At 39.4% G+C, this 23,835-nt stretch overlaps 1 protein-coding gene across 1 annotated transcript in view; it reads right to left on the bottom strand.

Annotated features, from left to right (window-relative positions):
• Positions 1–9,388, bottom strand: part of LOC102537160 (phosphatidylcholine translocator ABCB4) — a 59,559-nt gene extending 50,171 nt beyond the window's left edge. The window contains exons 1-4 of the mRNA XM_072965081.1: positions 9,227–9,388; positions 8,934–9,019; positions 6,251–6,305; positions 2,939–3,089 (exon numbers count right to left, since the gene is read on the bottom strand). Of these exons, the coding sequence (XP_072821182.1) occupies positions 2,939–3,089; positions 6,251–6,305; positions 8,934–9,019; positions 9,227–9,331 (397 nt within the window). The 5' untranslated portion in view covers positions 9,332–9,388. The remainder of the gene's footprint in view (positions 1–2,938; positions 3,090–6,250; positions 6,306–8,933; positions 9,020–9,226) is intronic.
• Between the last annotated feature and the right edge of the window lie 14,447 nt (positions 9,389–23,835).

Genomic DNA, 23,835 nt, shown 5'->3' with positions numbered 1-23,835 from the left:
CTTCTCATTTGGCTCTCATTAAGCCTAGCTGCCCAAGAATCCAGCAATTCTAAAGAATAAACACCATCTCTGTGAGATGGGCTCTCAAGCTCAGCTAAATACAGCTAGGTACTCTATTTTCTCTTAACTCTTATGATTTTTGCTGAACTCTACAAATCTCAACATACCAAAGAGCTCTCTGGATTTAGAATGAGTATGAAATGTAACAATTTCATTTTCTTCAAAGAGGTGTGTATGAGAATATTGTTTTTACCAGCTACCAAAGAGTGCACATTGAAATTAATAACATTTGAGGGATTTTCCAGTCCAAATCCTCCAAGACAGCCAGTATGCCTAACAACAAATGTGGCTACAGGGGACCAAGTGACATTTAATTTGGAGGCTACTGAAACTACGCTGGCAACTCCAGTGAGTTTATCACTCCAGTAATCACAGGTCTGTAAGGGACTTGCTCATGCCATTTCCCAGAGAGACCTTGAATTTGGCCTTGGGCACAGTACAGGGCATCTGTCTCCCATTCCAGCTTCAAAGCAATTTGGTTGCATAATTAGAAACACACACAAAAAAAAACAAGCAAACTGCTCCAAAGAAGAAAGTTGTGGAATTACCCTGGTGTCAGCAAAAACAAAAACAGGACTAATAAAACTGGACCAAATGCTAACTCACCTGTGATAAGTGCATTGCATCAGATTTTTTCAAAAATTGAATTGTGATAAAATACATATAACTATTGTGACCATTTTAAGGGTATAGTTAAGTCATGTTAAATATATTTACACTGTTGTACAACCAATATCCAGAACTTTCTCATCCTCCCCAACTGAAATTCCATGCCCATTAAATAACAGCTCCTCATTTCCTCCTCCCCCAGCCTCTGGCTACCACTATTCTACTATCTGTTTCTAAGAATTTGGCTAGTCTTGGTACCTCATACAAGTGGAATAATACAATACTTGTCTTTCTGTGACTGGCTTATTTCACTCAAGGTTCACCCATGTTGTAGCATGGGTCAGAATTTCTTTCCTTTTTAAGGCTGAAATAATATTCCATTGTATGTATACAATGCAATTTGTTTATCCATCCATTAATCTGATTCTTTAAAAAGTACATTTACTTTATTTGTCTGTTTTTTGTTTTGTTTTTAATGAACGTACTGGGGATTGAATCGAGGAACTTGCACATGCTAAGCACACACTCTACCACTGAGCTACACCCCCACCCTCAATCTGACTTTATAAAATCCTGAGTTGAAACCAATTTTTCATCGATGTGTTCAAATATGGGTATTATCCTGCTGTGTGTATGTGTGTGTGTGTGTGAGTGTATCTAATAGATCTACAGATTGTATAAAAAGTAAAAGAAAAACATAGAAAATTCCTCATTTCCTTAAAGACTTTTTAAACTATTCTATTTGACTCCAATTTTACCTTTAAGATGTTTGTGCTAAAGTTTTGGCCACTGGTCAAACACAAGTAATCTATTTAAAACTTTTCCAAACACATATTTTTTAAAAAAGAAAGCACAGTTATTTACACTGGAGTATAATGTATATGGTCAGGAGCATGGTTTGGATGACAGAAAGACCTGGGTTTGTATTCTGCCCAAACACTCACCAGCTGTATAACTTTGGACAGGTTATTTATCCTCTCCAAGCCTTGGTGACTTAATGTGTCACAGAAGATAATATTACCTACTGGTAGGACTGTTCTTGTGAGGCTTAAGTAAAATAAGACCTAGCACATAATACACAATGAAAAATTGCTATTATTATGGTTATTTTTATTATAAAGAGGTTCTTCTTAGAGACAATAGTACTTGAGAATAAAGAAGCTGTTTTTGTAGGAGCTTGCTTTAACTATTCAAAGGGTGCTTTTACCAGATTTCTAAAGGGCATTAATATTCATCAATATTTATGTAAAGAGAGCCTGCTGTATAAGTTAAGCAATCCTGTTCTCTTAGGTAATTACACTTAAGCCCTGCAATGCTAACCAAATATATAGTTTTTCAATCAGTGAACACTGAAAATTCTTATTGAGTGTTATCCTAATGGTAGAGTCCACTTTTTCTCAGGTATCTTTACTACGAAAGCTGCCTTTCCTTTGTCAGCTGTTTTCTTTGTATTCCACCATCTGTGCGCCAATAAAGCTTCACTCGGTCTTCTCCAAATGAGTGCCCACAGCTCTCTTGGGAAGAACTGAGCCCTCATGCTTGGTAGAAAGCACGGACATCTTCTTTCTATGTTAAATTTGGCTAACATGTAAATAACTATGTCCACTGGAACCTCACTCCAATGCTTTTGTCACAGCCCCTGACATAGAGGACACTAACTTATGGGACTCCTTTGGCTCTTCAGTAATTACAGTCCTTTTGGTGAGTTTCAGAGCTCATGATTCTTGCACTGAGTCCATTCACTCTTTAGTGTCCTATCAAGTTCCAGTCAACTTTGTTGACCCAAAACTTCGAGAAAGAGAGTGAGTATAATTTTAACAAAAAAGTTAGGGGAGAGAAAAAAAAACAAAACCAGAAGCAGGTCTACAAGCTGAGCATAGCAAAGAAGTACCACCATGCTAACTGATGTATTTTGAAGCTCATCAATAATCACTAATGGGATGAACACAGCATAGACATCACTGTTAGAGTTCCACTGTCCTCAAGTAGAGTGGCTTCCTTACTTTATTTAAATGCAAAGCTTTCTGTATATTTCCTTATTCTATGTAAAAAGTCAAATGGTATACACCATTATTGGTTATTGAAATTGAAGTGAGTACTTGAGGGATTTTCTGAGAATTTTACAACTCCTTCTTTGATTCCTGGAGTCACCCAGATATCCAAACCAATAAACAAGCAGATGATGAAGAGAAAAATCTATTTCTAATCTTTCACTCAGCTAAAGAAGTACTATAGACACACATATTTTTAAAAGTAGAGAAATGCTTACCTGGAAGGGAGAAATTTTCTCCAGGATTAACAAACCTGTCAGTCATTTCCCCAAATACTATCATCATGAGGGGGAGACCTGATCCATGAGTTATGGCCATGATCGTGCCCAAGGACATGAATAACTTATCCTGCCAATCAGAGTATCGAAACTAAAAAAAAAAAAAAAAAAAAAAAAAAAGAAAGAAAGAAAGAAAAAGAAAAGAAAAAATATTTAGTTTGTATAAGAGAAATTTTCTTTTTCCACTATGTAATGTTCTTCAGGTTTTTATTTAAGGTCAGTACTTTCGTAATGGCTGCAAATAAATGTATTAGGGAAGAAAGAGAATTTCCATTCAAATCACCGTCAGACAAATTTCATGATTCTATTTTTTTTTTGTATTCTGTGACAAAATCAATCTAATTCCATTTAAGCAGGATCTTATTCGGTTAAATCACTGCAATATAATCAGAAAGGATGAAGGTTTGCTTCCATTAGGAAACACTGATTGCCCCAGGCTCCTGAGGTAGTAAATTAAGAACAGCTAGGGGCAGACATTTTTCACATACACACACATACTACATCCTTTAAAAAGACATTCAGAATATTCTGGAGGGAGAATTATAAATGGGGGGAAGACACTTCCTCTGAGTTTTGAGGATAAGGTTCCTTTAAGAGGTTTAAGTTAGCTTTTAAAAGGCAGCTCAATAGTGAAGCGCAACAAACATTAAGGAGTGTCAGTGTGTGCACTCAGGGAAGTCTTGCTAGGGAGATGGTGCTCACTGTGGAATCTTGAAGGATAAGGGAGAGCTAGCTGAAGAAGAAATGGGGACTGCAGAGGGAGTGGAGGATGTTGAGGCTTAGAACAGTAGGATGACTCGGAAATGCAGGGAGGGCTCAGGTAACTCCATGCAGTGGAATTCCTGAGTGCACAATACAAAGTGTGGGAGACGATACTGGAGAGAGGTATAAAAGGCCTGGTGGGCCACACCAACGATTCTGGACTTACTACTATCTATAGAAGGGAGGGGTGATACCAGTTGCTACAGTGAAGTACACAATAGCCAAGAACTAACCAGCTGATTAGTGTCATAATATTCCAAAAAACTGTGTCCTTCACCATCTTTTTAGTCCTCTCCAATTTCTCACTTTTTCTTTCCATTTTTTTCTATTTCTTTTTTATTGAAGTATAGTAGGTTTACAATGTTGTGTTAATTTCTAGCATACAGCACAGTGATTTAGTTATACATATATAGATATATACTCCTTTTCATATTCTTTTTCTTTATAGGCTATTACAAGGTAATGAATATAGTTCCCTGGGCTTTACAGTAGGACCTTGCTGTTTACCTGTTCTATATGTACAAGTTAGTATCTGCAAATCCCAAACTCCCAGTTTATCTCTCCCCATTTGTGATTGACCCAGCTATGACTCTCTCTCTTTGTTCTTCTTTCCCCCTCTGCCTCCATCTTCCTTCTCTTAGTTTTCCATTTCTATACCTTCCCCTCTGTCCCTTGAAACTCTCTCCTCTTTTTAACCTTTCCCTCTGCCTATTTCCCCAACTCCACCCACTTTGGGGGACAAGGAATAGTCATCAGGAGAATGGGTGATGAGTCTGGCTTGCCAGAGTGGGGTCCTTGAGAGCTGAGGCTGAGTCAGACCAGGTCAATACACTGCTGCCGCCTGCGCCGCCTGAGGTCAAGAGCACATGGTGGGGAGTGGGGAGTGTGTGTAAACTGTTCTCAAAGAGTTTCAGAAGTTCAGTCTGGGGAGGTCAAGTTTGGTCATCAAACACAGAGGGCAAGCAACAGTGCCAAAAGAGACAAAAGGTCGGAAGCCAGGTGGAGCTTGGAATGGAACAGGGGAGCAGGTAAAGTCAAGAGCAAATGGGGAAGGGTCCCTAAAATTGCTACATAATGGACCAGTGTCCCCAAGGTTCATTTTAGCAGCTCCTGGGGAAGGGAGATATAGCACTTGGGTCTATCGGCCACAGTTCAAGCCCAGGGTCAGTTTGTCATGCAATGTTCTCTTTACTGAAATTTACATGAATTTGGGGAACGTTTTAAATGCTTTTTGTATTACATCTGAAACTAATATAATGTTATATGTCAATTATACCTCAATTTTAAAATGCCTTTCATATTAATTAAATAAAATATTACTGTCCCTAAGCTTAAGTTTAAAATTTCATGAATTTCACAGCAACATCCTAAGTAAACCTAGATTTGTTTTCTGTGATTTTTCAACAAAGTAATACACTTCTAACTTCTACTAGAGCACAGTTTTGTCCAGAATCTCGACCAGAAAAACAACAACAAAATCTATTCATAGGGTGAAAAAGATTACATTTAATTTAAGGTTAAAGTTTCAAATTCAAATGAAAATTTCTATGTTTCTACTTTAAGGTTTGTGGCATTTTGTTTTCTGTAGGAGGCAGATTTAAAACATGTGCATTAAAATCAGATTTAGTCTTACAAGCAATTTATTTTCTGAACCACTAAATTGAAAAAAATTTTACCTTTCCTGAGAGTCTTGAGCAAAAACGCACAAGCAGAAGGGAGAAGAGAAGGAGTAGGGACTTTGTGGTGACATGAGAAACGTGCAACAGTGTTCAAGAGTGTGGATGTTTGGTGTCCTCTCATCCATTTCCTTAATAAGTTGGAGATTCTAGCAGACATGCCACTTAATACCAACTTCTTTGCTATTAAATAACAGCTGTCATAGCTTGAGACATATCTGTCACCAAAAGTGGGCAAACACTTTCTTAGCTCACCTCTCTAAGATATATTACAAATGAAAAACAGATTACACTTCTTCCACAAATATGTAGGCTTGCCTTGGATCAGCAGAAAACAGAATTGTAAACATATCTGAATCCATAATAGAAACTCCATATTTAATCAAATTTCCTGGAAGCCAAATGTGAACATAGGTTTGTTATAATTATTTAAAATTTTCTATAGCTAACAACCACTTTCTTTATTTGCAAGCTTACTTTAAGCTAAATTTGGAGGGTTTTGTGTGAAACAAAGGCAGAGATGCATTCTTCTGAGATTGGTTGGTTTGTTTGGTGCTACAAACACAAGCCCTATTTTCAATTTCCCTGTATACCAGTTAGTTCTGGTATAGCAGCCTACTCCTACCTGTTTTATCATCTGTCCTGAGAACGTGGGCCATTAACTATGACGAGCAAACCCAGGATAGCATGGGTACAGCCCAGAAAACCTATTGCTGCCTATAAACAATCTTAAAGTACTGCTGTAACTATGGATTCAAGACATCAAATTTAAATAAAGACAGAAGGTGTTCACATTTTATATTTTGCAGCTTACCAAAGTTAATGGTCCAATCAAATTTACTTTCTTCACTTTTTTCCTATCTTGGTTGCTGTAAAAAAAATGTTGATTGAATTTAAAACTATTACAAAATATTTCACAGTCAATTGAATATAAATTTGAGTAGTTATCGTATTTAACCATTATATTTTCCAAATATAAAACCGTGATATCCACAAATTGTCAAAATTATCCAGTTTAACACTGAAGGGCAATCACCAACTGCTAAGGTAACTGTCCAAGGTACTACAGGGATCTCTGGATAACCAGGACATGGTCACCTGCCATGCAGAGCTCACACACAGAGGGAAGATGAATATGTTAGCAATGCCTGCCAGATCAATTAATTCTTCTTTTGCTAAAAAATGAAACACATATTGATCTAAAGTTAGTAAAGGATTACAGGGAGTGATGTCAGAAAATCCTTGTGACTCTCCATTCAAAATATATATAGAATTCAATCAGTGCTCACCACTTTCACTACTGTCCCAGTAGACCAGGAGAACTCCTGCCTGGCCTCTCCATATCCTCTTATGCCCCCTTTAGTCTATCCTCAACACAGCAGCCAGAGTTATCACTTAAAAACTCAAGTCATATCATGCTCCTCCTCTGCTCAAAGACCTGCAATGGCTCCCACTTTTCTCAGAGTAAAGCCAGTTGGTTTCTAGGGCCCCACATGATGTTTCCTTGATACCTCTCTGACTACATTTCCCACTTCCGCCCCTGCTTGCTCTGCTCCAGCCACCTTGGTCTCTATGCTGTTGTTCTGTGAACACTTCTAACATATTCCCATTGGAAGGTCTTTGTTACATCTGCCAGGAATGGTCCCCCTCAGATGCCACACAGTCTTCTCCTCTCATTTCTTTCAAGTTCTTACTCAGATTTTGCCTTCTCAGTAAGACCTACCTTAGCCACCCTACTAAAAATTGCAAACGATCTCCTTTTTACACTCCTGACTTCTTTAGCTTTGATTAATATTTTTCCATAGCATTCATTATCTTCTAACATTTGCTGTAGTTTACTTATTCAGCATATGTATTATTTACATCTGTCCTCCATACAATAAATGCAAACTCTAGGAAGGAATAATTTTTATTTTAACCTGAAACATATTTATTTAGCTTAAATGTCCAAGTAGGTGATAAAGTTTTACCCATAGCACTTGATTCCAAATTACTTAACAACATTTGCTAAAATCAAAGGGCAGCCATCTGCAGTGAAATATGTTCAAAACAGCATGAGTGGAAAAACATATAACTAACTCTCAATTTGCCTGAGATAACTGAAATATGCTGAACTTCCTTTAATGTATACACTTTAGTCTGCTTTTTATAAAAATGTGTCTCGTTACACTTAATCTCATAATCTTACAATCTTATTCTTAGCTTTCTGCATTTTTCTTTCCCACACAAAGCTGTGAGCTCCACTTCTGAGAACTTCCTTGGGTTCTACTGTGTCATTGCATCTTTTGCAGGGATAACCCCTTTCTACACTCATCCAGTGTTCAGCCAGTGCAACCCATAAACAGTTTTCTTTGTGAAAATGATATCTATTTATAGATTCACAGTCAGTTCCAAATTGCCAGCTGATGAAAGTCACATTTTTTTCTAGTAGGAATGATACAATCCATGGGTTTTCCAATTGTATATGGCAAAAACTAAATTTCCTGTGAATGGATACCATGGTACACAAAAGGAGTAAAGCAAGAGCACTGTATGAAGAAGTTAACAGCCTACAATACTTCAGTTTAACCATCAGATAGGCATATTTTCCGTTGGCTAATCAGGCCCCTTGCAGCTTGAGGACATGCTACAGAACCAGATAAATTTGTCCCTCTGGGTGATTACTGGATGATACAGGTCAGTTAGTTCTGGGTGGCCTGGTAAGAACTCAGAGACCACAAGAGCCTCATAAACTGTTTGAGGTGAAGGGGGAAATGATTCACTATTCCCACAGTGAAAGAGAAACAAAGCCAACGTGCAGTCTGGTCGCTTCTGCCCTTATTAAGGCCCCCGAAGTGGAGATTAACAAGCGTTTTGGGAACCAAAGAGCCGGCGCTGGAAGAAAGACATGCGAAGCAAAAACATAGGGGAGATCTCCCCGTCGCATTTCAACAAAAACTGCGTTGGAAGCGTAGGTTATGGAAGAATGAGGCTGCTTAAGGTCTCCCTCCTCACCGACCATAGGGGAAAGATACCAAACTGCCTGCCAGAATCGCCCAGTGCTGGAAGGAGAGGGGTGGGGTGGGTAAGACGAGGAGAAAGAGGAAAAAACGACGGGATGAAAGACTTTTTTGCTTCACCACCCTTGTTTAAAAAGCACAGCCATCAACAGCAGATGTCTGCCGTTCTATAAGCACGAAAGATCAGATGATGTTTATGAAACTTGTCTTTTAAAGTTCTGAGTTATATGACGCAAGGGCTGTTATACCACACAGCTATTCATCGAATCACCCTGCAGAGAAGTGGGCACTTTGTAGCACAGCCTCTTCTTTCTGAGCCTGTTGCAAAAGAAGCCTCAGTGACATTCCTCGAGGAAGGGAGAACCTCAGACAAGACTCTCTAAAGAAACTCCAACACAGGCCAAAGGCATCACCAGATCATCTCAACTTCTTTCCTCGGCCCAATTTGGCGCAGCTGATTCCCGTGTAACGGAAAAGCGATGACCGCGGGTGATGTACCTGCCGTAACCCAGTTCAAAGTCCGCCAACGCTCTCTCAGAACTCCGGACTGTGGCCACGCTTCCCATCTCGAAATCCATCTCAGCCTGGGGAGAAACCACAGCCTCAGGTCCATGTGCACCCGCCCCAGCTCGGGGAGGTAAATCAGCCTCCCCGCAGCACCCCGGTGGGGTCAGAGCTGGTGCGCAGGTCGCTGTGTCCCGGGACTCCGCGTGGAGGTCGCGCTGCCCCGCCCGGCGCCCGCCGTCCCCGGAGTCGCCCGCCGCAGCCCCGCGCGCCGGGATCACCCTCACCTGGGACCTCGCGCGTCTCTGGCCGAGTCTCTGGGCGCGCGGGGGCTGCAGCCGCCAGGCCTGGACTTTGCTCTTGGCGGCCTCGCCCCCGCCCCCCGCGCGCATCCGGCCCCAGTGACGCCTCCCGCTGCGCCCGGGCGAGGGCCCAGGGCCGCAGGAGCCGCTCCCGCCGCCCGCCCGCCTCGCCCCGCAGGCCAGGCGCGGACTGGGACCCGATGCGCCGCCCTCGCCGGCCGCAGCCCACCCCGGCCCACCGCCAGCGCTGGGCTCGCCGCCCCAGCTGCCGTCGGCCGATAAGCCAACCTGATGCGGAGAACCCCGCTTGACGGGCCACCCAGGACCCGCCCCCGCCTCCCCAAAGTGGCTGTCGCACTCCCTCGGCGCTCGATTTGCTTTTTAAATCCATGAGAGGGACAGTTTCTGGACGCTCACCGGTCATGGGGCGGCCGAGGACCAAGAGCGAGCACTAGTCTCGCCTCCCACTTCTGCATCCCAGGTCTGCTCTCAGGCGCCCGGAACCCAAACCACCTCCAGGGAAGGCGAGAGCTCACCAGGGCCGCCCGGAAACACCACGTAAGCTACTCGGACGAGAACACTGCCAGTGCCTTCTTAGCACTTAGGGACACAGAACTTTAAGGCTGGAAGGGACTCTGGAGATCGTCTAATTCAAAACTCGCATCTCTTACGTAAGAAACTGACGCCCAGAGAAGTTAAGACAGTCCTGCCTGAGGCTGCATCATTGAGACCAAGGTCTAGTTTCCAGGGTCCTCCCCTGGCATCCTGCTCTGATCCAGGACTTCTCCCTGTGCTAAGCTGTCTCTACACCTAGTGCCCACTTGAGTCCCCTGTATGGTTTTCTTCTGATTAACCTTGCCACACTCCTTCGAAAAGGAAGGATCTAAAACAGGGAGGGAACAATATCTTATCACGGCTTTGAAGCCAGTGGGATTCAAACTCAGAGCTTCACATCTGGTTGGCTACATGACCTTGGACACTTTGTTCATTTCTCTGTGCCTCAGTTTCCTCATATGTAACATGAGGATGAAACATCTCCCTTCCCAGGTCACTGTGAGGGACAAATGAACACAGGAGGTAAAAGGAGCCAGTACTGAACCTAAAACAGTACACCTCAACCAGCATGGCCTTCCTTCTTCTCCACCAGGTAGCAGGATTACCTGCTGGTCCTTGCTCCTGCTCTGTCTTCTTAACTCAAAAGTCATCCCATGGCTTTCTTGGGTTCCCAGAAAACCTTAAAGCAGAGCATCCTATAAGAGGAGGTGTTGTCAGCAGACCTTGGTAGGAATCTCACCTCTGCCACTTACTAGCTGTCCAGTCTTGGGCAGTTTATTTAATTCTTGGTTTAGTCTCTGAATCCATAAAACAGGGGCTTTAGGATTAGACGTAATGTGTGTAAAGTGCCCGGCATGTAGGAGGCTCCTAATAAATGATATCTAGTATTATAGTTAAAAGGGTTAGAAGAGGCTGATGAGGAAAGATGGATGGGAGCCAGCAGCTCTGGCACTCACTCTGAAACACACTGCTTATCTATATACCCTGCTCTGCTGTTATCTTGAGCTAGGTGGAACTTGACTTGAAGACATGCTGGGGGTTGAATGAAACTATCCATGTTCTGGAATTATGTGATAGAAATTAATCTACTTAAGCATTTTTCCTCAAAATATTTTTCCTCCTTCTCTAGTCTAGCATAACCATGAGATCTATTCTTGGATCAACCAGAGTTCCTCTTCCTCATGAGTCTAATAGGTGGTCAGATCACTATTTTAAGATACTCTGGGACTAAGCTGTTGGAATTGTTAAGTTTGAAAGAAAGCTTGGTGGTGACTAGAGGACATTAAAACTTAGTAGTCTATTAATTTCCAAATTATACAAACAGCTCATACAATTCAGTAATAAAAAAAAAGCAGCCCAATCCAAAAATGGGCAGAAGACCTAAATAGACATTTCTCCAAAGACACACAAATGGCCAATAGGCATATGAAAAGATGCTCAACATTGCCAGTTAACAGAGAAATGCAAATCAAAGCTACAATGAGGTATTACCTCACACCAGTCAGAATGGCCATCATTCGTAAGTCCATAAACAATAAATGCTGGAGAGGGTGTGGAGAAAAGGAAACCCTCCTACACTGTTGGTGGGAATGTAATTTGGTACAGCCACTGTGGAAAACAGTACAGAGGTTCCTTAAAAAAGTAAAAATAGACTTACCATATGATTCCACTCCTGGGCATGTATCTGGAGAAAACTCTAATTTGAAAAGACACATATACTCCAATATTCATAGCAGTAGTATTTACAATAGCCAAGACATGGAAATAACCTAAATGTCCATTGTCAGATGATTAGATGAAGAAGTTGTAGTATATATACACAATGGAATACTACTCACCTGTAAAAAAAAGAATGAAATAATGCCATTGCAGCAACATGGATGGACCTAGAGGTTATCATACTAATAATTAGATAATTGAAGTCAGACAGAGACAAATAGCATATGATATCACTTATATGTGGAATCTATAAAAAATGATACAAATGAACTTATTTACAAAACAGAAGTTGACTCACAGACATAGAAAACAAAGTTAAAGATACCAAGGGGGAAAAGGGGGGAGGGCTAAATTAGGAATTTGGGATTAACAGATACAAATTACTATACATATAATAGATAAATAGTAAGGTCCTAATCTATAGCACAAGGAACTACATTCAATATCTTGTAATAACCTATAATGAAAAAGAATATATGTATGTATAACCAAATCACTATGGTGTATACCAGAAACTAGCACAACATTGTAAACTAACTTCAGTAAAAACAAAACATAACAAAACAACCTATAAGGAGATAGTAGCCTGTTCAGTTTCTATTTTAAAAAATCATAGGGGACTGAAAAGGCAGATACTTGAGAAAGTAGGAAGCTTCTGAACTAAAAACAAAAACAAACAAACAAAAAGTACCCAGAAATAAGACAAGTTTGCTGATCTGAGTCAGTTCACAAAGTTGTCCCTGTAAGAAGTGTACACTGTGCGTTTTCCGCATCTGTGGCAGAAGTAAGAATCTAGGACAAGAGGGTATTTATGAAGAGAAAGGAGCCATGCTTACATGACTTTATGTGTTTGCTTGTGTTACAACCCATTCCAAGGGCTCCCTTTATATTTATTTAGTAACGGTGAAACAATTTCACCTGGTGCATCCATCTGGTTATTCATTCATTCAAAAATGATATTTAAGCCACTGTGAAAAACTGAAGATTTCTTGATGACACTCAGGCTGTAAGAAAACTTAACTTTCTTTTGGTGGTAGGATATTGAGATATACTGCTTTGTTCTCACCGATGTAGAGTTAATGTCCTTCCTCCATTCTGTCTCACTTTCGCTTTCTTTTGAATCAGTTAAATATTTTTATTCTTAGGTTTCTTTTCCCTTAACTTACTAAATATATATTCTTTTATTTTCTATTTAATAGTTAATTCTTTCCTAGAGATTATGACATATCTTTGACTAATCAGTGGTGCTTTCCCCTCTTCCCAGACAATGCAAGAACTTTAGACTTCTCAAGCCTCATTTACCCACCTCTGACTTACACACTACTGTTGTCATGTACTTTCATTTTTTCTATTTATGACCCTTATGAGAATATGATTACTTTGTAGTCAATATCATCTAGATTTATCTATATATTTATTATCCTTTTTTTGCTCTTTATTTCTTCCTACAACCCAGAGCCACTATCTTGGATAATTTTCCTTTTACCTGAAACACTTTTTTGTTTCCTTTAGTTGGTTATAAATTTTCTCTACTTTTTTTAACTGAAAATTTATTTCACCTTTATTTTAAAACATTATTTGGAGATTTGCCTCACTGGATATCAAGAGTTTTATTATGAAACTATAGTAATCAAGGCAATGTGTTTTGGACAGGGATAAACAAAATTAAAGTGAAACAGAATAGAGATCTTATAATTGATAGAGCTAGAATTCTAACCCAAGCAGTGTTCTTAGCCATTATATTAACTAGGGTAGGGAAGTGGGGATAGAGAAGATCAGTCAAACGTATTGGATCCTTAAACACCTTTTTCCAATCCATTGATACCACCACCTCTTAACTGTTCATCAGTCAGTGAACTATCTTCCTTCATCTTGCAGAAATCTGTGACCCCTTTGCCTTCTCTCTTATCAGGTTTGCTTGGTAAAACCACAACCCTGGCTAATTTAAAGTACCCAACTACTGCAAGCTTCCACTATGCAGCAGAGCATGGCTAAAGAAAAATACAAAACTGTCTGAAGTTTCACCATGAAACTAAATGGCCCATTACTATATACTTAATGTATTTATTATGCTTATTACTTATCATCTGCTCTGTGGGATGCAAGATTTGTAAGGACAAATTTTCTTTTTCTGTCTTATCCACTGGTATATCCCAACCTTTGCTGCCCAACAGTCATAACTGCTTTCTTAGTTCATTCATGCTTGTATTTTCCTAGATCATTATTTCATCCCTCCCTTTCCTCAAACATCTATCATCTGTTCCCTATGTTCACGTTCTGCTGAAGTACTGCACTTTTTATTTCATTGATAAAAATCCCAGTGTTCAAAAGGGAACCATAACTTCCCACCATGACATCTGCCCACGTACCAGCATCTGTACCCAACAATCTGCCTTCCCACTTGTTTCTCTAAATGAACTGTCCATGGCCCCAACTGCAGACAGTCCTTTTGTTTGTACTTTTATGCTACAGATCCCACTCCTCAAGAATGACTTTTTAAAAAAATTTTAATTAATTTTTAGTTGAAGTATAGTCAGTTGACAATGTTGTATCAATTTCTGGTGTACAGTATAGTGATTCAGTCATACATATACACACATATATTCTTTTTCATTATAGGTTACTACAAGATATTGAACATAGTTCCCTGTGCTGTACAGTAGAAATCTGTTTATCTATTTTATATAAAGAATGACTTCATTACGAGCCATTGTCCCCTCTCTCTCCTGCCTCATCAACTTTTCCATCCCAGCTAGACTATCCCCATTAACATACAAACATGCTGTTTACCTTAACAAAAAACTTCCTTGATTTCATTTCCCCTACCAACTACCACATTTCCCTTTCTCTTTGCAGATAAACTTCTTAAAAGAGTTACCGCTAGCACTTTCTCCATTTCCTGTCCTCCTGTCCTCCCTTAAACACACTATAATCAGAGGTTTGACCCTCTGCCACTACCAAAACTGCCCTCGTGAGTCACCGATAACCTCTATGTTGCTAAATCCAAAGGCCAATTCTTTGTCCTTATCTGACATTGACAAATTCAAGCAGTTGACAAATTTATCTTTCTCTCTTCCTTAAAACATTTTCTTTACTTGGATTCCAGGATGCTATATATTTCTTGGATTTTTTTTTAATGCTTTACTGGTCACTCTTTCCCAGTCTCCTTTGATGTTATTGGAGCACTGGAGTGCTCCAAGTCTCACAATTTGGACTTCTTCTCTGTCTATTCTCACTCCCTCTGTAATCTCAGCCAGTCTCATGGCTTTAAATACCATGGGTATCCAACGATTTTGAAATTATTATTTCAAATTTAGCCTAGCCTAGATTTTCTTCCTGAACTCCTGGCTCACATATACCACTGCATCTTTGACATCTCTATGTGGATATTTCATGTGCCCACTAAACTGATCTTTCTCCCAAGCTGGCCCCTCCAACAGGATTTTTTTTTCCATTTCAGCTGGCAGCTCCAGCCATCCAGATGATCAGCAAAAATATGAGAGTCATCCTGCATTCTTCCTTTTCTTCTACACCCCACACACAGTCTGTCAGGAAATCCTATTGGCTCTACCTTCAAAATATATCCAGCATATGACCACTCCTCTCTCTCCAGTTCTGCCACCATAGTGCAAACCACTCTGATCTCTCACCTGAATTACTACAATAGTGTCTTAACAATCTCTCCGTTTCTGTCTTTGCCTCCTCTCCTGCCTTTGTCCATTCTCAAAGCCGCAGCCAGAGTGGTTTTTTTGAATGTGAGTCAGATCGTGTCACTCCTCTCCCCACAATTCCCCAGGAGCCCCTAGTTCATTCCGAGCCATGACCTGCAGTGGTTTGCCTCTTCATAACGTCTCTGACCTCGTTTTCTACTTCTTCTCTCGCTGCCTCACTCCTGCCAGCCACACTGGCTTCTTGGATGTTCCTCAAATAAGACAGACAGAGTTCCACCTCAGGGTGTTTGTGCCGATTGTTCCCTCTGCCCCAAATTTTCTTCCTTCAAATAACCACACAGCTAAAACCCTCACACCTAGAAGTCTCTTCTAGATTACTATCTCTTCAATTAGACAATCCTGACTTCCCCTTTAAAAAGCACATCCTGTACCCTTAGGACTCTCAGTTCCCCTTACTCTGCTTCGATTTCTCTTCCTACATCATTTTTCACCTTCTAGTACACTATGTAATTTGTGAAATGATTATGCTTGCTGTTTATTGTCACTCAGTAGTATACAAGACCCATGAGAATAAAACTATAGTTTCATTCACCGAGATATCCAACATTCGCTGCCCAAACTTCCTATGTGCCCAGACCCTAAGACCCTATGCAAGGATTTGAGCATAGAAAGAAAAACAGGGCTTAATTTCTGCCTCAGAATGGATGGAGAACAACCCAGCACAACAATCAGATCTAGGCAGAGTTTTATAAAGTTACAGGGCCCCTCACACATATACATTATCCCACTCAATTCTCAAAACAAGAAGCATGTTTAAGGTAAACAAGTAATGAGCCATTATTCCCAGTTTAACGATGTGGAAATTGGGATTCCTAAAAAAATAGGTGAATTTCCAGGAGGCTAGGACACAAAGGAATTAGGACTCCATGGAGAAGACTACTGCCAGGCAGAGGCCAAGCCTATTTATGTATCTAGCCCCCTCAGCACTAGAGGCTCATCAAATGTGTCTGGAATAGAACAATATTTTTAAGCTATAACATAAAAGGCTTATATGTAAAAAAATAGCATCCTGTAAGTAAGGGTCAAAGGGAAAAACAAACTCCATCTACCAAAGTGTTTAAAAATATGTATTATATAATATTTTATATAATATTATAATTGAGTATACTCTGTTATATAACATTTTATATTATATTCAAATAAAAATAAATTTGCAGCAGTTTTCCCTGAAGAGAGAATGATGGACTCAGTTCTCTGTCCAGTTGACTTTTGGCTTGATAACAATATGCTCTGTGGTCTTTCTGCTCTTTATTTGTGGCTAACAGTTCTCTAACGTTTCATCTCTGAAGATAGATGGTTAGATGCTATCTTTGACTATTGTATTTGCATGTGACCACATTTTACTATATCCTGTTTCCCAAATATTCTGCCACCAGTACATCTGCTTAAATCTTCCATCTTCCTTTCCAAGTTTGCAGATCTTGATTTCTCCTGTCTTCACTTTCTTCAAAACATGTTACACCTTACACTTTTCTCCCAAAATTCTTTTTTTAAATCTTTTCACCTGCTTGAAAAATAAAACAAAAATCCCTCTCCACCTCTGACCTCTTATTTCCTAAAAAAATCATTTACTTTTGGTCTCACTTTTCTTTTGCTCATTATAAAATTCATCACATTAGGCCCCAGCACATTGGAAGGCATTCATAAGATACTGAAGATGAAGGCAGTGTTGATTTCCAATGGAACTGGCTTTCATTGTTATTTCAATGAACTTCTCCAATCAAATCTTTCTCACACCCTCTTAAACCAGGGTGGACTTGCAAGGGTACCAGGAGCAAATTTAAAGCAGTTGGGAAGACTATGCTATCAATCACCAAGTGTCATTGCCACCAGGATAGAGTAATGGCACATTGAGAGTTCCAAGGTCACGTTGCCTAATGGAAGTCTTGTGTTCTGTGAGGGTTATGGTAACTGCTAGGTGGACAGGAAGGGCTGTAGGGTGCCAAGGTCAGAGATTAAATGAATAAGCAGGAGCCAGGGTCACTGTGCTTTAGGTCACTTATGTTGACTTACTCTTAAGGTTATTCTGAAACTATACCTTTTCAAAATATTGTACTTTGCTACAGATTAAAATACTTGCTCATATCATACCAAAATATCTATAAACAATATAACAAAAAAGAATAGTAACACCAGGTTTGCGTTTGATGCTAGTTTTCAGTTCCTTATAGAACTATTTCCTAGCCCTAAAATTGTGGCATTCTAAGGTTCTTCAATCACTTTAAAGCGTGTTGTGAAATGTTCAGAAATCTACCAAAGCAAAATTAACTTGGGTTTCCAATCATCTGTGCATTATTTTTGAAACACTACTATCAGGTAGAATCTATGACTCTCTTATTTCCCTCCTTTGCTGTCTAGTTTTTTCATAGCTTTTTTAGTTCTAAGTATTGCATTATGTATACATAATTTATCATAGTCCTCTGTTGTCATTTTATCTGTTCAATTAAAGTGTAGAAATCTCATCTTCCTTATCTCCATTTACCCTCTTCTACTTATAATACAATTGTGTTATATATTCCTTCTACATATATTTAGAACCGCACCAGACAATGTGGTTAACTTTTAAAATAAATTTTTGCTTCAACCATCAAAAACATTCAGTAAACACAATAGGAGAAGAAGAGTCTATCGTATTTACCGATATTTTTGCTTACCATGTTCTTCCTTCCTGATATTCCAAGGTTCTGTCTTTTAATCATATCTTTTCTGTTTAGAGAACTTTCTTTAGCTGTTCTTTTAGGGTAGGTTGGCTGGTGACAAATTCCCTTAGTTTTCCTTCACTTGAAAATGTCTTTATTTTGCCTTCATCCCTAAAGGATGGTTTCACTGGATATAGGTTTCTGGATTGACAGTTTTCTTTCAGCACTTGAAAAAAGGTGTGCAACTTCCTTCTGGCCCCCATGGTTTCTGATGAGCGATCCACTGTCTGTTTTCCCTGTAAAAAGGTATCATTTTTCCATTGTTGTTTTCAACATTTTTTCTTTATATTTAGGTTTTTTGGTCTTTGTTCAGAGCAGTTTAAGGCTTATAGCAAAATTAAGCAGAAGAGACACAGATTTCCCATATACCTCCTGTCTCCACACACACATAGCCTCTCCTTTATCAACATTCCCAACCAAAGTGGTACAATTGTTACAATTGCTGAATCTACATTAACACATCATAATAATCCCAAATCCACAGTGTACATTAGAGGTCATTCTTGATGTTGCATATTCTATGGGTTTGGAAAAATGTATAATGACATGTATCTGTTATTACAGTATCAGAGTATTTTCACTGTCCTAAAAATCCTCTGTGTTCCAACTATTCATCTCTGCCATCCCCACCCCAATGCCTAGCAACTACTGATGTTTTTACTCTCTCCAAAGTTTTGGAGTTTCAGAATGTCATATAGTTGGAATTAGATAGTATGTAGCCTTTTCAGATTGGCTTCTCTCACTTAGTAATATGCATTTAAAGTTCTTCTGTATCTTTTCATTTCTTGATAGCTCATTGTTTTAAATGCTGCATAGTATTCCATTGTCTCGATATACCACAGTTTATTTATTGATTCTTACTGAAGGCCATCTTGGTTGATTTCAAATTTTGGCAATTGTGAATAAAGCTGCTATTAACATCCTGTGCAGGGTTTTGTGTGGAAGTAAGTTTTCAGCTCCTCTGGCTAAGTACTAAGGGTATAATCACTGGATTGTGTGGTAAGAGTATGTTTAGTTTTGTAAGAAACCACTAAACTGTCTCCAGAAGTGGCTGTACCATTTTGCATTTCCACTGGTAATGGAGAGTTTCTTTTGCTTCACATCCTAACCAGCACTTCTTGTTGTGAGTGTTCCAGATTTGGCCATTTTAATAGACATCTAGTGCTATCTCATTGTTGGTTTAATTAGCGTTTTTCTGATGACATATGATGCGGGGTGTCTTTTCATATGCTTATTTGCCATCTGTATATATTCTTTGGTGTGGTGTGTGTTAAGAACTTTAGCCCAGTTTTAAATTGGATTGTTTATTTTCTTATTTTTTTTTATAACTTTTTAAAAAATTGAGGTACTGGGGATTGAACCAGTACCTTGTGCATGCTAAGCATGCACTTTACCACTGAACTATTCCCCACCCCTTCTTATTGTTGAATTGTAAGAGTTTTTTGTATATTTTACACAACAGTCCTTTATCAGATATGTTTTTTGTAAATATTTTCTTTCAGTCTGTGACTTGTCTTCTCATTCTCTTGATGTTTTCCCCAAAGCAAAAGTTTTTCATTTTAATGAAATCCAGCTCATCAATTATTGCTCTCATAGATCACGCCTTTGGTGTTGTATCTCAAAAGCCAATGTCATACCGACTGGTTTTCTTCCACGCTATCTTCTAGGAATATTATATTTTTGCATTTTATATTCAAGTCTATGATCCATTTTGAGTTATTTTATGAAGGGTATAAGGTCTATGTCTGGATTCAATTTCTTTACACGTAGATGTCCAGTTGTTCCTACACCAATTGTTGAAAAGACTATCTTTGCTACACTGTATTGTCTTTGTGCCTTTGTCAAAGATTAATTGACTATACTTATGAAGGTCTATTTCTGGGCTCTTTATTCTGTTCCATTGGTCTATTTGTCTGTTCTTTTGTCAATATCACACTGTCTTGATTACTGTAGCTTTATAGTAAGTCTTGAAGTTGAGTAGTGTCAATCATCCACTTTGTTCTTCTTCAATATTGTGTTGGTTATTCTGGGTCTTCTGTTCTTCCACATAAACTTTAGAATCAGTTTATCAATATCCACAAAATAACTTAGTTGGGACTGCTTTGAATCTATAGATCAAGTTGGGAAGCACTGACATTTTGGAAGTAGTGAGTCTTTCTATTCATGAACATGGAATATCTTCCAGGCTCCCCATTAGCTGAAGCCAAGAAGGCAATCTCCCAGGGCAGAGTGCAGAGTGTGGAGAGAAGGGAGGAGAGCAAATATAGAAGGACAAAAGGAAGATATTTGGCACATGTCTCAAGGTGGAAGAATCTGGAAACCGGCAAAGATATCTGAACACTACCATTTTCTGCCCAGCGTGTCTATTCATGCTTCACATAATGCTTTTGAAGAGGGCACCTACTCTGTCAAAATACTGTATTGAAAACAGTGAAGACTTTCAGACACAGAAAATAAACTTATGGTTACCAGGAGGGGAAGGGGGTGGGAAGGGATAAATCAGGAGTTCGAGATTTGCAGATACTAACTAATATATATAAAATAGATAAACAAGTTTATACTGTATAACACAGGGAATTAAATTCAGTATCTTGTAATAACTTATGGTGAAAAAGAATATGAAAATGAATATATGTATGTGTATGTATGACTGAAATATTATGCTGTACACCAGAAATTGACACAAGATTGTAAACTGACTATACTTCAATTAAAAAAACACAAAACAAAAAAACAACCATTTTCCTTTGGCATATTTATTTCTTTCCAGTTTTTGTCTATATATACATGTTCCAGACCTGGGCTCCCTGACCCCAAAGAATTTTATACCATATTTTAGTCTAAGGAGGTAGATTATTGCAGCCATAGTGTTTTCCAAATAATTCACATAGTCTCTGCCATAGCTAGGCTAGAACGGCCATTTTCCCCAGGCAACATAGCTAATCCATGGAAAAATGACTCATTGCCTTAGTCATCTATTTAAACTCCAAGAATGGGAGTAGTGGGGTCATTGCCCACACTGACAGACATGTTTCTCACAAGAAGGAATTGAAGGGGGACAATGAATTCTTTGGGAAATGAAAAAACACTGTCATACCCAAATTCTGCTAGAACAGAAGAGCCTCCAATGCAAGCTTTTTAATTACAGAAATAAATATCAGAATTATGACCTTGATAATATTGTTTAGTTTTCTCTACATCTTCACTAAAAAGAAAAAAAAAACTTCTTTCCCTCATGTTGCCGTTTTCTCTCCTCCTCAAATAGAATAGTGTGATTTCTGGCCTGAGATGCTGGGATGTTGTGCCCCTTGCTGTCTGTGGTAGAAATAATCCAGCCACAGAAGCTCACAAGCACATTACCTACATGTGTGCAAGGGTTGCAAGGTCGGTTTCTAAAGTGTGTTTTCTTCCTTTACTTATGGAGTTTGTAAAAGGGTAATATGTTCAGCCTCGTAAATCAACAAAGTTAAATGTGATTTATTTATTTAATTATTTATTTTGTAGTTATCCTTTTTTTTTCTAACTTTTCTTATTGAGTTATAGTCATTTTACAATGATGTGTCAAATTTCAGCATAAAGCACACTTTTTCAGTTATACACGAACATATATATATTCAATGAATGGATAGTTAAATGTGATTTATAAGATCTCACTGCATAGTCCATTTGTAGGAATGTGGACACCCTAAAGTAAGGCATATCTGAATACTCATTACTTCAAATAAACCACAGCAAGAATAAAAATATATCTATTCTGGCACACCAGTCCCTTCAGGCTTGGGTCCTACCTGACTGCCCAGACTCATCCCTGTGGAGGCCACTACCCACTTCTTCAACACCCACCACCTGAAACTGACCTCCCCGAGTCACTTTGGATCCCAGCCTTCCAGCCTGTTCTTCACTGCTCTCCATATGCATATATTTTCCCTACTGTCCATCTGACAAGCAGATACTCGGTTCTCCAGGAAGCTTGTTTAACCCTCAAACCACTCCCAGAAGAAGTGATGGCTCTCTTCTTGGTTCCCCAAGAAGTCTTGCCTCATGGTACCTATACACGTTACTAAACTTGTTCCTGTCTCCCTAAACTGTCCTCGTCTAATCATTGTACTCTCAGTATTTAGTCCAGTAGGCACATAAGTGCTAAGTGCATAGATAACAAAACAGAACTTCTTTTTCATCCAAGAGAACTCATAGCCTGGAAGAGCAAGGAAAATGTGAACTGAAGGTAACCAACTTTTTTTGTGTGTGCTATATTCTATATGTTGAGCATTGTCCTAAATATCTTATTATAATATTTACTGATCAAGAAGGAATCCAATAAAGTAGATATTGAAATCCCTTAAGTGCTAATGAAGAAATAAAGGCATAGAGAAAATAAGTAACTTGCCCAAAGAATCATACAGGTAAGAAACAGGCGGCCAAAAGAGAAACCCAGGTTGTCTGACTGGAGAACCAGGGTGCTTCTCCACATAACAAGTGGCAATCAATAAGAGGGAAAACGCTTAAATTTAGCTGCCAAGTGGAGACAGCAAAAAGGTTTGGTTTCTATGACCAAAACTGGCTCTTTTGAAAAAGTCTAGGTTAAAACATTTCATCGTGTATCTTTGCCCCTTGCACAGATCTGCAACCATTCCAGCTTTTCTCTCTGCTATTCTGATTGCTCCGAACACCAAGGGCAGAGGTCTCTCACCTTGGTGCTAGAGTTCCAAGTGTGACAAAGGACTGTAGTTACAGAAAGTGTTCCTGAAAATCTTGTTTAGTCTTTTTCTGAGAGCCACAAATCTTTTATTTTTAATTTAACAAATATTTTTTACTGAGGACTTTCAATGTGCCAGGTATTGAAAGAGATGCTGGGGTACAATGGTAAACCAGGTGCCCACAGCCTACAAGAATACTTCTGAAGATCAAGAGTTAAGGTTAGTGAAAGTCCTTGACAAGCTCTGGAACCAGAAGGGTTCTTACTTGTTCTAGTTATTAGTTGGCTTAAAATAACGGTTTTTATAATCTCTTACGGTTCTACGGATTGACTGGGTTCAGCTGGGTGGTTCTCATCTCATGAGGGTGCAGTCAGATGCTGGCTGGGGCTGTAGTCATCTGAAGGCTTGACTGGGTTGGATGTCTGGGATACCCACACATGTGGCTGGAACTTAACACTGGCTGTGGGCTGGCAGCTCAGGTGAGTCAAGTCATGTGGCCTCCCCATGTATCTTGGGCTGCTTCTTAGGGCATGGTGGCTGGGTTGTGAGAGGGAAAGGTAATCATAGTTCAGGATCTGCTCTGCAGCTTACAACATTCCCAAACTCCATCCTGTTAGGCAGGGCTCCCAGAGGAAAGCAGGCATCTCTGCTGACCCCACCAGGGTGTCTCATGCCACTCTCTGCCTTGCTCAGCCAGCCCCAACCACAACATCCTTCCTTCTGTACTGCAAATGCTTTAATGTTTCCTCTACCAGAAATGCTGTCCCTTCACCTCTCTGGCCTGTCTTCCCCACCCCCATCCCTTCCTGGGTAACTCCTTTTCATTTTCCAGATGTTGGCCCAAATTATTATCATTTCAAGAATAGCAAATCTTTACATCAAGTTTAACCATCTGATTCTCCTCTTTCTTCTCTAATTTTTTGTTGTTAAATAATTATAGACTCACAGGAAGTTGCAAAATTTGTAGAGTCCTGCGTACCCTTTATCCAGCTTCCCTGAAAGATGGTGTGCAGTAGCTGCAGTACAAAATCAAATCCAGGACATTGACATTAGTACAATACGATTACCAGACAACTCTAATGTCTTAAAAATTTTTTTTTCTTTTACAGAATTATGGACACAATATTCATAAGCCTGTCCCTTTTAATTTGGCAGAGTGGGTAAGGCTGGATCATAGTTCTTATGGTAATGAT

Source organism: Vicugna pacos, chromosome 7 (genome assembly GCF_048564905.1).
Source record: "Vicugna pacos chromosome 7, VicPac4, whole genome shotgun sequence".
NCBI lineage: Eukaryota > Metazoa > Chordata > Mammalia > Artiodactyla > Camelidae > Vicugna > Vicugna pacos.
The sequence above is the reverse complement of the archived record's forward strand: the minus strand, read 5'-3'. Positions and strand labels throughout refer to the sequence as shown.